The sequence below is a fragment of the Gavialis gangeticus genome, unplaced genomic scaffold (genome assembly GCF_001723915.1).
Source record: "Gavialis gangeticus isolate Ggan-Ray unplaced genomic scaffold, GavGan_comp1, whole genome shotgun sequence".
Taxonomy (NCBI): domain Eukaryota; kingdom Metazoa; phylum Chordata; order Crocodylia; family Gavialidae; genus Gavialis; species Gavialis gangeticus.
This window is the reverse complement of record NW_017729025.1, coordinates 74,381,084-74,399,355: the sequence shown is the minus strand read 5'-3', so window position 1 is coordinate 74,399,355 and position 18,272 is coordinate 74,381,084. Positions and strand designations below refer to the sequence as shown.

The following is an 18,272-nucleotide window of genomic DNA, read 5'->3' as shown; positions in this document are numbered from 1 at the left end:
CTATTTCACTTAGATGATCATTAATTTAGAGTTTCCTACTGGAAAATGTTCTATTATTACTACTACTTTATTCTGTTCTTGGTTTTACACATGCCACTAACCTAAACCAGAAATATAAGTCCCAGGGGCAGTAACACCCTAAATGCTGCTTCTGTGTAGCATCAGGAAGGTACACTCTACAGATTGTTTTTGTGTATCTTTATGTGAAGATCCATAAAGCCTGTCAGATAAAAATAAAACAAGTGCAATACTTTAAATAGTTTAACATAAATGAGTTACAGGTGTTTGAATAAAGGGATTTTTTTTTCTTTCTAAACTAACACATACAAAGATAATAAAACAATCTTTGTTGCACAGCTAACTCAAGGTACACTGCAAACATGTCTCCATAACAAAACATATTAAAGCTATTTCCTAGGAATAAAACAATGAAGATATGTAGCATTATAAATGAGCCTAAGGCTGAATCATGGCAGAAAGTTGAGAGTAAAACTGAGATTTGAAATTTAAGGTTGTAGAATTGTTCCAAAGTTACAGATGTCAAAACTGGATGTGGGGGATTCATGCTGGCTTAATACTTATTGTCTGCCCATCTAATTGTAGGTTAAAATTCTGTAAACAATTTCAAAATCTCTTGGGTGCAAAACAGCTTCTCTATCAGTTTCTGAATGCTATCACCGCTGAAGACAAGCTTCTCAACATAGAGCCTACAGTTCTATTTGATTCTGGGGCTGACTAATGCAGAAACAGCAAGCACACATGCTCCCTCTCTCAGCTTTCTAAAAGATTATGTTCTCCATTGGATTACTAGAAACAAGTTTTTAAGAGGCCATAGGCCCTAAAGGACGCTGTGCCTGACAAACTTTTAGGTGGGAGAGCCAAATTGGAGTTGAACACTAGCTTCCTCTGTGAGAAGAGTTGAGAAAGGAGTCTTCACAATTTCAAAGAAAGTGGGAGTTGGCCACCACCTCCAACCTTGGCAATCCTAGAAGGAAGGAAAGACTCTGAAATAATAGCATTCAGGAGATGAGTTCCTCAACCCAGAAACTGGTCCAGTAGGAAACACTGTTTATCATTTTGGTTCCCCTTCTTGAACTCTAAATTATTCTCTGAACAGGTCAATTAAGTGGAAAATTCCTGAACATGGTTCTTTTGGATTTAGACTTGCACATGCCAGGAAACTGCATATCATATTGCCGAAAAAGCTCCAGACAAATTATCTGCCTACCATCAATTAAGGAAAAGATTCTTACCTATAGCTCTCTAGAAAACGTTAAAAGCTGAAAAAGGACAATGTGTTCCATCAAATTTTTTAAGGCATAGAGAGTCACATTTACAAGCTACAGCCATAGAATTTCCCAAACAAGGCAGATTGGGGCAGGGGGGAGTTGTAAAAAACATTAAAAAAATTAAGTTCAGAGTCTTTTTTTTTTTCAAAAGCAACCTTACAAACTAAGGTAGTCCATACACCAACCTAAAATAGTGGTAACAGTCTGGCTTGATGGCACAGAAGCCAAGAAATTCAGAATTCAAACAAGATGATAGAGATGTTCTCCCTGACTATATAAACTGCACTAAACAGGTACAATATTTGTGTAAAATATGGAGTTACAGCCATAACCAGATTTTGTGGCTTATGTGCATCTTTGAGCTGGATCTTTAACACTTGAAATAAGGTTGTGAATGGAATAATAGAAGGGCTTTTTCTAAGGTGACTTCATAACAGGGAGGAGAACAGTAAGTCACACCTTTCAGCCTCCACATTTTTCCTTTTGTTAACAACCCTAGGAGAAGCCATCCGGAAGGAAAAAAAAGATTATGACTATCTGTAAACTAACTGTTCAACAGAGACAGAAAGCTGATAATGAGTGGGTTGTGTCTGTAGTTTTTGGCTGCTCACAACAACAGAGGTCTGAAGCAAAGCAGAAACTCTTGATATGTTTGTCTAAAGAGGTAGTAGTGCGATCAGGGGCAGCAAGAGTTCAGCTGAAGTTCAGGGCAGAATGTTGCCAGTAGTTTACACTGCAGGAAAGTAAAATTGCTTCCGGATTCACCTCTTCCTCCCAACTTCTCTTCCAGCATCAGTGTTGAGCCATGCTGTGTCGCAGCGTTACAATGTCAGTAGGAAAACAGTCTTTTAGCAGGATACCACGTTCCCGATGACAGTCTAGCTCTTCAATAAAACCATACCAATAGATGACTAATCCAGGACCAAATCTATAAAAACAAAAAAGGAGACCATAACATAAGAATCATGCCCATACAAGATGAAAAAAACCAAAAAACAAAAACTACACTTCCAAACAAACAAGTAATTCACGTGTTAATTTCATTCCAAAATTGGACAGAATATTTTAACTACATTTAATTTTCCAGGTTTCACACAATTTCACACATTTCAATAATATCCAATTCCACGAATAAAAAATGTTCCTTAGGCTGTCAAAAAATTAGCATTGTTTTAGTTTATGCAGAAAGTTTATTGTTCTATTACTTTGTACGTATAACTCATTAGTAGTAAGAACAGACCCCTACATGCCTTTGTAATAACATTTAGTAACTGTGTGATACATACAGAAGTTTCTCATCTCTTACTCTCCATTTATTTTACATTTTGACATTTAGATATTAAAAATACATGGGTTTACATAAAGTTGCAAAGGATGTGGATTTCAGTACAATCAAGATCAACAAGTCTTTAAAATACAATCTACAGTGAGTGATTATGCAAGTAATTATTAGCACAAGGCACAGTTCATAAAAAAGTTTCTACTGCAATGTCTAATATGTGCTTGAGGAATTCCTCAGATATTACTAACACTGACTGATCCCCACTAGGCAATCTCAGGAAGTAGCCCCATGGACTATTTTACCCATCAGGAAGTTCAGACCTTCAGGCTGGGTTCATAAAGAAGTAATCACTATCAATCACCGTGTACAGCGATATGTTTTGCACATCAGTTTCACGTTTTTCCTACTGAGAGCACTTAATTAAAGGGCAGCACTACTTTTGGTGTAGTGTTGCAGGAATTTTACAGTGAAATCATAAATTATGAATGTTGGGTTAGTAAAAGGATGTCTAAAAACAGAACCGCTTTCTTAGTCTAACATTACAGCAGTCTGTACAACGTTAGGCCAAAAAGCTTTTTCTTTCTGTGATTTATTATATGCTAGTCAACTTGCCAAAAACAACAGTGCAGGATGAGCTGTTAGATACTGTATGTACAAGAAAAAGTTCAATAGAATGTCATATAATGGTTTATACACAGAGCTGTGCTCAGTACTCACACCAATATGGTAGCCAATTTTTGTTCATGTTTAATTATAATAAAAGTGTGTCAGGGGATGCACAATAACTTAAAAGTCCACTTAGCAGACAATGGAAGCACTCTACACTGTGGCAGTGCCAGACTAGCTTCATTAGGGTGGTTTCTTTCCAACACTGAATTATAGAAATCTCTATTTGATGTGTTCTTGTAATGGAACAGACATCAAAGAAGAAGAAAGCCTGTGGATTCCCCCTGCAGTTTCAATTAGGCATGGTATTCTACTGTCCAGAACTGTTGCATAGTGTTGCTACATATTGTTTCATGGTCACTACCCTCCACTCCAGAGAGAGCTGCATTTTAGGGGCGAAGGAAGTGTGCATATTTAACCCATCACTTTAGCAAGTGCTGCAATTTTTCAACGACATACTCCCTCCACCATGAGGTAGAAACTAAGTGTGACAATCTCAACATAATGTATTTATAATGCAATTAAGTGTTCAAACCAGTTACTTCAAAGGAACATGTAAGTTCAGTCTAAAAAAAATTAAAATAAACCCACATAACAGAGTATACATTTTGTATTTTTAACTACTTTATGCAAGTCAGATGGGATGCTTGTTGGCTGTTAGCATGTTTTCTCTTCTCTGTTGCTGAAGGACTTGGTTTGCACTCTGTGGCAATCTGAAAACCCACATGGTAAAAGGCACTTGCCTCTATGTTTAAACTGCAACTACGTGAAACCATGACGTTTAATTCTAACAGACATTTCTGAGGCGACTCAAAGAAACTGTTTAAATGATTTTTGTCGAGCTGTCAGTGTAATTATTTTTCAACAATATTGTCCACAACTTGCAACAGGTTCAGAAGTGACTCTTCTTCTGTAGTCATAGTTTGAAGAGGGTTCATCTTGCTAGAGCGAGCTGTGGGACCAGAGCCTCTCTTTGCCAGTGAAACTGTTCCTTTAAATCTTTTTAGACCCTTTATTAATCACCAAAACTAGTCATGGTACATCTTTTTCCACAGTATTAGTGTAATATGTTGTAATGTGACTTTGTAGCAGAGACAGAATATGTATTATCGGAGATAATTTGCAGAATATGTTTTAAAAAACCCAAAGACTTAAGTGGAGTACTTAAAACCAAAATTAACTTGTTGGCACATTAAGCATTTACCACTGACTATCAAGAGCTCCTGCTGCTAAGCGCTAATTTCTCTCTCATTAATGTGCAGAGCTGGCAAATCACAAACAATACCAGTGGTTAATTACTGCTGCCTTAATTTGAAAAGACATTTAACCTTTTTTGTGCAGGGGGATGGGGTAGGGAGGTGCAAGCTAGGAGTAAGATCCACCCTTTTTAATTTGACTCCCTCCAAAGCACTTTCCAAAGTCACACATGTGACACGGTGGAGAATAAAACTCAACACTGTAAATTATAGACTAAAGTTAAAAACTTATTTATAGATTAATAATAATGTTTAACAAATTGGTGACTAACCTTCCTCTCAGGACCAGTGCTGACAACTTTGGTTTACACAGGAAAATTAGCTCAAATGATAGAGCACTTGCTTTGTAAGCTATGCAAAACAGGACCAACCTAACAGTTCCAAGAGAAATTTTTGGATTAGGAAGCAAAATACGGTTTCATTATTATTACAGAAGATCCCACCAGGAATATTTCAGGTACTACAGATATCTGGGCTGCAAGAAAGATTGCTCTGTAGAGAACATTCAGCTCAGGAGAACCGAGAGGATTTTAGACTTCCATAGCTATGTACAGAAGTAGATTTTGCTAATGTCCGGCACACTTGTGCAAGCCTCCACAGTTTTGGTTAATGCTCTTGTGTGCCCTTTCTCTTTGGGTTTGTTTCACATTAGTGCATGTCTTGAGAAACCAGGGCTGCTGACAGATGTGGAAAACAAACAAACAAACAAAAAAAATCCACACTTTACCAAAGGAGGTAGCACATTAGTTTGACCTGGCTCACTCAATGTATGTATCGATCAGGCACTTCAGCAGGGCTTTTTGACACTTTTATCTAAAGGGGATTCAATCAGCTATTAGATAAAAGCGCCAAAAACACCCTGCTGAAGCGCCTGAATTATACAGACGCTGGGTGAGCTGGGTCAAACTAACACAAAGCCTCTTTTGGGCAGGCTCTGGGCTCAGCACAGGGGCACACCGAGTTTAAAGTATTGTTTTGAGGGGGGGTTAAGAGGGGGGGAGGTTGGGGTTTTTTAAATGTAAAGGAACCAAAGCCCCAACATGAAACTGCAGTTGCACTTTTTTTGTTTTTTTGGTGAAGCTCATTTTTTGTTTTTCTTTTTTAAAAATAAATATGGCCTAGCTTGCAGGAAGCAGAAAGGGAACACAAGCAGCAACACTTTAACCGTGGTGTGGATTTTGTTATAAGCATTTTGAATCCATCAAGATAAGAGTAAATAGGTAACTCAAGGGAAGAGTTCATACAAAGAGTAATAAATGCAGGTGAGTCCTTGATCGCATACAGAGAGTTAACTTAAATTTTAAAGAGGTGGTTAAACTGGTGCAAATTCCCATAGACATACTTGTTTCAGTTCAACGGAAGTTTAGTTGATTTTGTTTAAACTTATTTCTAATTAAGATAAACAATTCAGTACAATATTGATTTAAGAGTATTCACACAGCCTTTTGTGCTGCTTTTTAAAAAATCTTCAAAAAAATTTTTTAGTTGCATTACTGCAGCTTGGTACATAAGCCCTGAGACACTGAATTTTGTGCCTGGGGGGCACAGGGAGAGATTTCAGTACGAGAAAGTAAAATAAAACCCAGGCGGCAGAAATTTAGACAACTCAAAACAAGTAGCAGGCCAAATGGTTTCTTTCCTTTCCTAAAAAATCTCTTGTCATTTTTACTACTAATTTTAGATGCAACGTTTTCATTTTAATGTAAGAAATCACATTAAAAAAAATCAGCAGAATGAGTCTGTCTAACTTGTCCTTCAGTTGAACCACTTTAAAAAGAGACTTATTTAGTTAACAAAATGGTCTGGAGGAATATCACACATTTTACTTTGCTACTCTGTAGTAACCTCTCTCTCAGTCTGGAATGTGTGTGGGGTCCATGTTACCCCCTAAGAATGTGCTTAGACATGTGGCTGTTGGAAGTTGATTCTTTCACCACTGAAAAGCCTTATATGTGGTTTTATGAAAAATGTATTTTCAACACAGAGCTCAATACTGAGCAAAAATGCAAGCCATCTTGCAATTGTTTTTAAATAAACCTTCACCTTGTTTATTTAGTCAACTTATTTGTTATAGATAGCCTTTATGCTGTATGTATGTAAAGTTTTTTTGTTTGAAAAGACTCTCATAGTGAAATGTGGACAGACGTATGTTTATATTTAGTGTATATTTATGCATGTGTATGATTGGAACAGCTAAGCATTCGCATAATATCAGGGTTTAAGTCTATCTTCAGGTCATATTTAATGATAAGATGAGATGCTGATGCTGTAGCCTATCTGAATATCACAAAAGTATCCTGACCCCTGCTTTGCAGTGCCAGCCCAATGACGCAAAGAAGTTACAAAACTGGATTTGTTCCCTACCTGAGGCTTCCCTGTGTGGCTAAGAGGCATTATTGTGGATGCCTGATACTTAACCAGAACAGAAAGATATATCTGAAACTTTTTTTAAGAAAGGAAATTAAAGGACAATCAGCCAGACTCAATAGAATATTTCTTCAGGAAAGTAAGAACTATGCACATTTCAAGGCAAATTTTAATATACTACTCTAAAAGTACTGGATTCATATCTTGGGATATTTTTGAGTGATTTAGCATTTTGCAGATTATTCTAACAAAATAATAAATATAAAAAAGAAATAACTTATTAGATGCTATATAAGTTGCATATTTGAAAGCTCATGAACAGTGGTCATAGCAAAGGGCATAACAGACTCCAGATATCTCAGAATTGGGCATCGATTTCACTATACTCTTTTCAGTGCCAAAAGGTCTAAAGCTTACATTTCTCACACTGTCATACTTCTAACTGGAAGGAATCAGTATGGGCAGAGTGTGCACTAGTAAGCCAAAAACTGCAGCATGGATTCTCAGTTGATGTACACTGGCACCAGTCCACTAACTTCCCTAAAGCAATAGTAGTTTATATACCTGTTGGTGATATGGCTCTGCATATCTTATCAGAGATTTAATTTCCACTGCTCAAAGATTGATTTACTTTGATTAGTGAAGACTTTTTCAAAAAGCACTAATCCAAGTTTAGTTTGACAACATCCAAATTACGACAGCCATGACTGAATGCATGTGTATAAACAATTTTTTTAAACACCAAATTACAATAGCTTTACATAAAAAGAAGATACTCTTGAACTTGGCACAAACTGACAAATGTGTCTACATCTTTCTTTTTCTTAATTTCCTTATCTTATGACAAAGCAGTCTATAATAATGATACCTCAAACTTTTATTTTTCTGATTTATACTTTTGGCTTTACCGACACTGGATCATCCAAAGATAAAACAAAAAAATCGTTTGAATTCTCATGCTAGGCAAAGCCAGTAAGTGACTGAGTATATGTGTTCACATTAAAAATCTATGATTGGTTGAAACCTCATAAGACAATAAGCAGTGCAGGTCTGAAACACTTTAAATAGTCTATGTTTGTTTGTAAACACAGCTTAAAAAGTGGAGCATACTAATTTGATATGCACTAAAATAGTGGCAACTTGATAAAAAGAGAGCAGTTAGGAAAACTGGAAGTCATTTCAGAGCTGATCATACAGTACTGAGTCAATGGCAAACCTGCCATTGATTTTGGAGGGTGAAATATCAAGCTCCTCATCCAAACAATTTGGCAGTATTTTATGTCTTACTCATATATACATCCAGGATTGTCTTGCTGAAGGTAAAAACTCCAGATTTACTTTTTCCTGTTATGTTACAATAGCAGTTAGGATGAAATTCTCTTCCCACTGAAGTCAACAGAAATGCTATCTTTGATTTCAACAGATACTTCTGTTTTTCTTGTGAGCTCCTGTTTTTCAAGGGGTGGGGGGTTTGTAATTTAGAAATGAGTATTCTCCTTGAACTGAAAAGGGCATAGCAGTTTCCACTGAGCAGACACGGATGTGATGTGTGTCGTCAGGAGAAAGAAGGTGGATGGAAGCTAACACGGCAATCCCTGTCCCTGTAGTCACGCCTCTGTTGAATACAATTAAATTTTAATGAGCTTTTGTTTATACTTGCAGCCTTTTATCTGTGTGATAAGGCTGTGAAGGCATCAATCAAAATGAAGCATTTTTGTTGGCCACATTTCATCAAGCTTGTAAGACGATTTAATTGCTTTAGGCAGTTGAAAAATAAAAATAAGCCGTGATATTTACATGGACAGCAAGAACCATTTTAAAAACATTTTACTATTTGCTTTGCACAAATCTTAAATATGTATTAATAGAGTAGACCAATATTATGTAAGTCACTGTCATTAAAAATATTATAAACACAATTTAACTTTTGGCTGCATAATACATTTTTAATAAACAAACTGTCGAAACACATTATCCACCTATGGGATTCATTCAAATCTGAAAACAGTTCTCCAGGCAAATCAAAGGATTTTTATAATCTTTAGTGACAGATTTCTTTTACATATAGTTCTCATGGAAATTAACTTTTAAAAACAGTGTTTAAATAGTATCTAGGTTACACAGATTTACAAGGATCAAGGCTTTTAATGGAAGGCTGATTCCATAAATAAGAAAGGAAAGGTATACTGGTTCAAGGACAATTTATATTAAGAAAAGAGGTTACTGAACAAACTTTGAATGTGGTGTTCAAGTCAGTCAAATTTTTGAAGCAAACTTTTGTTGTTAGTTCTCTGAGATACTCACTACTGTTTTCAAGTTTGCTTGGTTAGCTCCTGAATCAGCAAAGGATGCATTCAAGTTCCAGTGACTTCAGGGTTAAACACATGCTTTACAGAAATAGCATCAAAGATACCTGGCTCTTTATCTGGTAAAGGTGACCTGTGCAAGTAGCCCTTTCTGCATATCTTAAGCCTCTTGCAGGTCTGGGGCCTAGACTATGAGAATGTAACATGGCACAAATACATTTCTGAGAAACTAAATGAAGATTTTCTAGGGGAAAAAAAGCATTTGGGTGCCAGCTGTGTTAGTGAAAGTTTTAATCCTTATGCTTGTGTCAAATTGTAATGCATGATGGGTGTAGCCATTCCATTGGCTGCAATGGAAGATATGCTAATAATGGCACTTGTTTTGGAGGATGCTACCTATTTCTACTCTCCTGTACAGTTAATTGGCTCTGGAAAGGAAGGAAAAGAAAGGAAGGCTTGTAGGTGAAGAGGATGTCCCAAATGAAGGGCTGAGCAAAGCCTAGACCTTCACCTAGAAACTTGGCTTCAGGTCTAAATGAATACTTAAAATAGAAATGTAATGTATGTTGTATCTATGTCAACTCATGGCATGGTTTGTATTTCAGGTAGTTTAGTATGGGACCCAGTACAAGCGGTGATAATGACAGGATGGTCAGAAGGCTAAAAAATATGTAAACCCTGAACAAAATAATCCAAGGTGCACAGTTTGCAGCAGAACTGTGAGAAAATATTTTAAGCTGACTTGCAAATATTTTTTTTTCTGGACTTGCATGCACATGTTCTGTACTGTCAGTCAGTCAGTCATTCATATTCCAGTCTAAGAAAACTTTATGCTATGGAGTGTTCATCCAAGGCTATGCCTGCCCGCAGCACACATTTGCAAAACACATTAATATATGCCATACAAAGCAATCTGTTCAGTGTGGCAGATCTACTTCTTCCTACCACACATGATTTAGTTGCTAGTCATCTGACCTCTACAGCTTAAATCTCCAGCCCAGCCACTACAGGAGTTTGCTAGGTACAAGGGTTTGAAAAGATGGTGGTGAAAAGCTAAGTTGCCATTTGAGTTGCACAGTTTTTCTCTTTGATTACTGTCAAAGTAAACATCTTTTGTGAGGAATGAGAGCCCACCAAAAGGCTACTTTTTGATTAACACCCACACAACAAAACAAAGCTTTTGGAGGCTCTTACTTATTCTTTAGTTTCACTGGAAAATCTTGAAGCCTATTAGCCTGTTCTGCAAAGGCTGCTGACAAAGCCAGCTATTGTTTGATGCTACATGTTTTAAGCTATAGCTCAGCAGCTATAGCTGCTCAGAGGAGTTATTGAGGTTATTTTAAACATTTTGTTAAGCTTGTAACTGTCTTTTTCTAAAGGAATGCCTGGCTGCAAACTGCCTCTTATCCAGGGTGACAGAAAACATGAGACAACCTATTGAATAAGGTTAGGCTGAGGTCTAGGCAGTCGTAAGTGCTGGTCAACTCATGTTGCCATTAGGTGATTAATAGCTGTTTATTTTTAGGGTTTGAACTAACAGGCCATCTTAAGGCCAGTGCAAGATGATATCTGAATAATCTGTGAGTGCCTGTGGTTTGCAAAAACCCTTTCGTTTTATGCAGCTGTTGATCTGGCAGCAGTTCTTGCCAGAGTAATAAGATGTGCCAAAAATTAACAAGATATTTAAGCTGTTTACACCATAGTTTATATAAAAAAAAAAATCTTTTTCTTGTGAACTAGAGTAACTTGTTTGAAGAACTGACCAACAAATTATAATAGCAAAAATTACACTAGATTAATGCATTGCATCATCTGGGTTCTTGGTAATTTTGTGAATGCAACATTCAGAATCAGCACAAAGATATGCCAAGGCATTTTGTATGAATTATTGTACACATCTATTTCTCAGAAGCCTTACACACAAATATACAATAAACAATATAACAGATGAATTAACAAATGGAGCACAGCTCGTTGTGTTTGCAACTTCCCAAATCTGAGGAGTAGCCCAGGACTGGATAGCAAATCATGCTGAGTATCTTCACACAATGTTGCTTAGTGGTTCAATTGCCAAACATACTATTGTGCATAACTGACAGGCCGAAATATTTTATGCACAATGCTGTGCTTAAGCACGAGTTACATTGGCTTTCTCTGCTCTTAGAAATTTACGTCACTTATCTTTATCAGAGTTTTTCTTTCCCACCTGATCTCCAAGTTAGCAGTCCACTATTGTGGCATTTCATGGCCATCCAGAAGGGAAGTGAATATATCCTTCCGGGCTGGATATCCTCGCCTTCTTTGGAATCTGCTGGCAGGTGTGTATTGTGCTTGGCATTCTCTCTTTTCGTTATTATGTCACCCCTCATACCACAGGGCTTCTCAGCCTGTCTTCTGTTTGATACTCAATACTCTACCCCATATAATTCTCAACTGGCACATCCTTGCTTCCTTTCCCCTCCACTTTAGATTTTAAACTGAATCAATTTCAACCTGCTATTCTGAAAGGGAACACAATTCATAAGATATGCAAGTGCTATTGTTAACAATAGTTGTACCATTTTCAAAACTGACCTTTGTCTCAGAAGACAAATAAAAATATTATATGGATTTTGATGAAAAAACATTTCAAAATTATCAACAGACTAGCATCTAAAGTTGTTATATTCATAACTAGATGAAATAGGTGCACATTGGGGGAAACATAGTAATTTATTGGGTAGCAACCCTTTGCTTTCAGTCTTTTTCATTTTAAATGTAACACAGCTCAATCGCCTTCCCCTTCTAATAAAGTTATAATACCATTTTTTTTTAAAATCCTTATGTGGTGTAGGTAATAAATAATATTATAATAAAAATCACAAATTATTTTATTTCACTGTACTTCTGCTTACAAAATGCTCGTTTGTGAGCATACTGTTAATGTAAGGAATTATTTTCAAACTGGCAAAATAGACTTGTACATTGCTATATATGGGATACTTGGTTGGGGGAACTACTACCGCCACTCGTGAAGATTTAAAGGTGTTAGCAGATTTGTCAAGATTGGTATTGACATGTTACAATCCACGTTGGAGATGAAAATTAAGTCAATAGTTTGCAGCACCGTAGATACGTATTACTATAAGTATGCTTCCTAATGTAAATAAAAGTGGTGGAAGAGTCAATATTCTTGGCTTTTACTTTCTTGGCTTAATTTTGCCATTTGACTGCTTCATGATGTTGTGCATGTCACTTCATTCATGCCTCAAATTATCCATGTGTGGAATGGAGTATTACCTTATTCGCGGGTATGTTTTAAAGATTATTGCTTCCCTAATTGAGAGGTCATATTTTATGCAACAAACTCCTTGTATTATGCAAAATATTAACAGATTACATAAATTGTGAACTACTCTGCATAATTTTAATGTTTAGAATGTTTATAATACACACTGATCAATTTTAACGTTTATAATACACATTGATGCTAATAGATTATAGAACACCTCAGAGTTATTATGCAGATAACAGTGTCTCAAGCCCAATAACAGATAAGTGTTAATAAAACCCATGCTCATTGTTACAATATTAAAGTATTTGTAACTGAGGACTTTGAGTTGTTATTGCTTGCTTACTCCCATGGCATTAACCACCACTATCAAAGATCTATTTAACATTTGATTAAATACACAGAAACAAGGTTAAGTGCATTTAAACACTGTAACAAAGTAGCATGTAAAGTTTTCATTTTAACAATTTCCCTTCTTCCCTTTTTCTTTTAGTTTCAATGAATATTTTATAGAAGAAAATTCCTGCTTGACAATCTTTTAAGGTGGCATTAATTGTCCCTTTTTGGAGAAAGAGGAAAAGTTAACTGACATGGTCTTTCATGAGTTTTTCATTGTATCTGAACTCTTATCTTTAAAGCAAAAACAGAACACAACAACCCCCCCCCAACCCTCATACAAAGTGGGAACTGGGGGTTAAAAATTAGAAATATGTAAAATGTTACTCCTGTGATGTGTTTTATTCTAGCTTGCAATGATCAGATGCAAATTGCAGATGCATCATCAGGTCTTAACTAACTCTGAGATCAAGCAAATTATTAATAGTACTGGGTTATCTGTTCCTTTCTATTATAGTTCTTCATACTCTGCTTATCACCTTAATATTCTGGCATATTCCAGCATTTTATTGAACAATGATCACCCAGCATTGATCATAGTTGATTTTCTTAATCAAAAATGTGTGCTCCATTTGATTAAGAAATCCTTGCCTCTCACATAATTCCTGGATCATTGCTCTACAACATCACTCTACTACTACCAGTAATAAGTTACTATTTTTTTAATATACATGACACCCTTAAATAACACACACACCTGGTACTTGGAGGACAGAATATGTTTTTTCTTGTAGAATTTTTTTTTTTTCAGTCTTGGCTTATTCTGACATAGAATCTGGGAACATAGTGTCCAGAAAGTGTGTCATCACAAATTTCCTGGTGTGGCAGACTGTCTCCTGTAATGCCACACTTTTGGGACACTTTAGGTTCCCAGGAGAACTTACTCTATGTCACACAAGGTTAGACCTCAGACCCTTGCAAAGGACAGTAGCTTTAAGTATTTGTAGAAGTTCCTATAAATAAAATGTTGTTTCCATACCACAAGCCACATCAAGATACTACCAACAGCTCGTTCACAGTTTCTAATACAAACTATAGTACTCAGCCAACCGCTATGGCTGTGAGATGGTTAACACAAAACTTAGTCCCTCTGTCTCAGTTTCTTGAGCAGACAAGTGACAGCCATCTTGGCAGCTGGATTGCATGCACATTGTCTCCAGGAATGCTCTTTTTCCAGCGAAGAAAACAACTTCCCTGCTTAATACACACACCTCAATTTGGGAGGATGGTTTTTTTGGGGAAAATGGGCATGTTGTATTGGAGAAAACATTAATTTTTTAACTGGGGTGCCAGTAAATTCAGAAAAGTTATGGAGTGGAATGGTCGATAACCAGTTATTTACCCAAAGCCAATAGCTGGTTATGTCACCAGTTTTCCTTTCTCTGTTCAGCCTGGTCAAGACATCTTTCAGCATCAGAATGATAGATGCTTAGTGGTGTTATGGTAGACCCTGGGCTTCTGAGAAGATTCTAGGGGCGATGGTAAAGTTCACTTTATTTTAGTTTTCTTATTGTATGGTTTCCTTCTGTGATTCATTTAGATAAACAATGTTCAAAAGTGATTAACACATTATCCTGTTAATGTTAACTGGTCAAGCCATATTTTGGTGATATCCATTTCCTTGCATTTCCATAATCTTTCTGCTCATTGTCATACCAACCTCTGACTTTACCAGAATGTCCCTTCTCAGAGCTTTCTTTAATATATAAACTCATTTTTACCAGTAGTTCCATAATTTTTAATTATTTTTATAAACATATTATATTTTGGTCTCTGAGTTGGACACTTCTTACACGGGATGGCTTAGAGAAAGGCCTCTCCCCAGCAGCCTGGTATATGACTGTTAAATATTACATGAATCCAGTAATACTAATTAAGATTAGAATAGCATTCCTGGAGAATTCCATCAATCCAGAGGTCAGTAATGGGATGCAGAGCATTTCATCATTAACTCACTGGTATGAATTCCAGTGACTGAAAATTATTGCTATCAGTTTGCTGCTTAGTGGCCTGACCAGTGACCACATGAAATGAGTTAACATTCTCCATCCAAATTACAAAAAATATTAGGGTAGCCTTAGCAGAAAACCTGAATAAGCGCCTATGAAAAAAATGCATTAAAAATTTCACACCTAAATAGACTGCTTCAGGTCAAAAACACAGATTTATATTGATAAGGAGAAACTTGCACAGACTTATACATGTTGCATTTCTTCTGTGGATAAACACGACTTCCATTTACAGGTGTGTCAATCTAACACATTGCGTAAAAACTACATTCACATTATCATTTTCAAAATGTATTTTTAAACCATTCTTTATAGATTAGACATAATTTTATTTAAGTTCAGTGTAAAGAAAATGCAACTTTGCTGACTTTACCTATTTTCACTATAGCAACTATAGGAAATGATGGATCCAAGTGATTAAGAGAACTATTAATTCCAGTTGAAATGGCAAAAATAGAAATAAAAATGAGAATAATCTGGGGGGACTTGTAGGCAAATTTGAATCATACTTTAATTCTTTAAAAAAAAGAAAAGATATCACCCACAAAAACTTTTGCCTCTCTCAACTTTAGGTAGGAATGCATAAGAGACATTACAAACCAGGTGGCACAACTTGTATTTGCTTAAATAATGTTTCCCCTTTAATATACTTATTTGCTCTGCTTGATTAACATTGCTAGTATTTAGTTCTACGTAAAATTGTGGAAATTGACTTTAAAGAGCTTTGTGCCACTGAACAAAATGAATTTTTATTTATATACACTTACATCAGAGTGACTTGACAGATTTTTTTGGATGGATGAACTGAAAAGACTGAAATATGTCATGATATCTTGTGATATACTGTGAGATAACATAAACATTAACATGTCATCAGTGTAGGTAAAATAAACAGGCTGGTTTTAGCTCAAATTACAGTGCTCAGGCAACTGTGCCATGACTATAAATTTAGATGGACAAGATCCAAGATACTTAAGGATAAATGAGTATTTATCCTGTTTATGTGCTACAGAAATTGAGAGGTTATGGTAGTTAGGAAAACCAACTTTTGCTTAAAAAAATCAGATAGTATATCTAAGCTGACTGTTACTGTGTAAATAATAATACCAAATAAATGACTACGTTGTCATCGATGTGACAACATTAAGGAAACAGCAACTGTGACTAGCAACTAGAAGTAGTCATATATAGTTATCTGTAGTACTTGAAACCCAGGAATTAAAATAAATTATTTTTTTCCAAGTCTGGAACAAAGTGCTGCTCTGGTGGGATGTATATCGATATATCATTAAAATGTAACATGCCACAGAAACTGTTACACTCCTACTCTCAATGCAAACTTAAAAGATACTACTACTACCACACTTCTGCTTTGTTTTCTTGTGTATGGAGGAGAAGAAAGCTGTGGATGTAAAGGTTGATTATGCTGTCATAGATGAGCTGCCAGTGTGATACAGCCACGAACAGGGAAGCATGCTTCTTGGATGCATCAAGAGAGGCATTTTCACTAAAGGGTATTAGCATCTTTGTAGAAGGCACTGGAGAAGCCTCATCTAGAATATTATGCATTAGTCTGGTCCTCCACATTTGTGAAACTTTTATCAAAACTGGAACAGCTGCAGAGAAGACAGGGTTGCCGACCCAAGACAATTTGTTTGATAATCTGCAAAATGTAATGACAATAAAACTCTTATTGACTGCAGCAGTGGTTTTACACCAGGCTTCCCCGACTCAGGTGTCCTCTATTCACCCGCAGCATCCGATTTCCCCCAACTGCACCCTGCTGATTGTTTCAAGCCCATCCTCCAACTTTACCTCCACACCGTCTCCCCAAAAGGACTACTGTTTGCCTACCAGAGACCTGGCAGTGTTACAGGTAGGAGATATGATGCAGCAGCAGCATGTGGCTTGGGGGAGGGAACTACAGAGCCAAAAAGCCCTGACAAGAGCTCTCTTCAGAGTGCTGTGCTCGCATTCAGAGATTAGGTGGTACTGTTCTACTCTATCCCTCAACACTGCCTCCAACTTCTTTCCAAGGACACAGCTTCAATCACGCTCTGGTTGATTAGATTTTTGTTTGCTTGTTTTCATTGATTTGTAAAAATATAAACCAATCATTTTTAACATGCGCCGGCAGGCAGGCAAGCGGCGGGGGGGAATCTTGCTGGGAGGAACTAGCGGGGGCCTTCCCCCATAGTGGGGGGGGCAGTCCCGGATAGTCCCTTGGCCTCCACCCCGGGAGTCTAGGGAGAGGGTTGGTAGGGGGCGGGGCCGAGAGCACGCAGTTCCGGGCTAGCCGGAACGCGTGATTGGCTGAGGGGAAATCGCGGGAATTTCAAACCGCGTGCTTTAAAAAGCCGCGGTTTGAAATCCCACCGGCAGTTAGGGAGCAGGAGCGAAGGGAGTAGGGTGCACATGTGCCACCCACACGTGTGCCTGCTTACCTCAGCGGAGGCGGCAGCAGCAGCAGCAGCGGAGGAGACCAGCGGCGGGGGCAGCAACAGCTGATTCCCCCCTAAGGTAAGTGGGGTAGAGAGCGCAGCACAGCTGAGGCGGATCCGGAGGGGAAGCCCTTCGGCGACGCCTTAGCTCGCCGGACAGGGAGCCGCGCTCCCGAGCCGCGCGCGGGCAGGTAGGCAAGCAGTGGGGGGAATCTTGCCGGGAGGAACTAGCGGGAGCCTTCCCCTATAGCGGGGGGGGGCAGTCCCGGATAGTCCCTTGGCCTCCACCCCGGGAGTCTAGGGAGAGGGTTGGTAGGGGGCGGGGCCCGAGAGCACGCAGTTCCGGGCTAGCCGGAACGCGTGATTGGCTGAGGGAAAAGCGCGGGAATTTCAAACCGCGTGCTTTAAAAAGCCGCGGTTTGAAATCCCACCGGCAGTTGGGGAGCAGGAGCGAGGGGAGCAGGGTGCACGTGTGCCACCCACACGTGTGCCTGCTTACCTCGGCGGAGGCGGCAGCAGCAGCAGCAGCAGCGGAGGAGACCAGTGGCGGGGGCAGCAACAGCTGATTCCCCCCTAAGGTAAGTGGGGTAGAGAGCGCAGCACAGCTGAGGCAGATCCGGAGGAGAAGCCCTTTGGCGACGCCTTAGCTCACCGGACAGAGAGCCGCACTCCCGAGCCGTGTGCGGGCAGCGTGCGCGAACAGTGCGCGCAAACAGGCGCACTCTGTAAGGGTGCGCCGGCGTTTGCGCCGGCGTTCGTGTAAGGCGGGCGCGAGGTAGCTGCACAGGGCGGCTCCTCCACGGAGCAAGGCAGCGGGCGCACCTCTGCAGGCATGGTGATGCAGACGCGGAGCGCAGCTGCCAGGGGCCCTGCCCGGGGGCTGCCGCCTACCATGGGCTCTTCTGAGGCCTCCACCCAGACGGAGCTCATGGTGGAGTCGGTGGCCCCTTGCCCCCCTGTCTGCGGAGGGGGCTTGGCGGGGCCCTGGG

The 18,272-nt window shown here is 38.6% G+C and overlaps 1 protein-coding gene across 2 annotated transcripts in view; it reads right to left on the bottom strand.

The window, feature by feature from the left end:
* Positions 1-1,436: 1,436 nt before the first annotated feature.
* CUNH15orf41 (chromosome unknown C15orf41 homolog) overlaps positions 1,437-18,272 on the bottom strand; it is a 346,277-nt gene continuing 329,441 nt past the window's right edge. For both annotated transcript variants that reach the window (XM_019518946.1, XM_019518948.1), the window contains one exon: positions 1,437-2,217. In XM_019518946.1, coding sequence (XP_019374491.1) covers positions 2,082-2,217 — 136 coding nt within the window. In that variant the 3' untranslated portion in view covers positions 1,437-2,081. The remainder of the gene's footprint in view (positions 2,218-18,272) is intronic.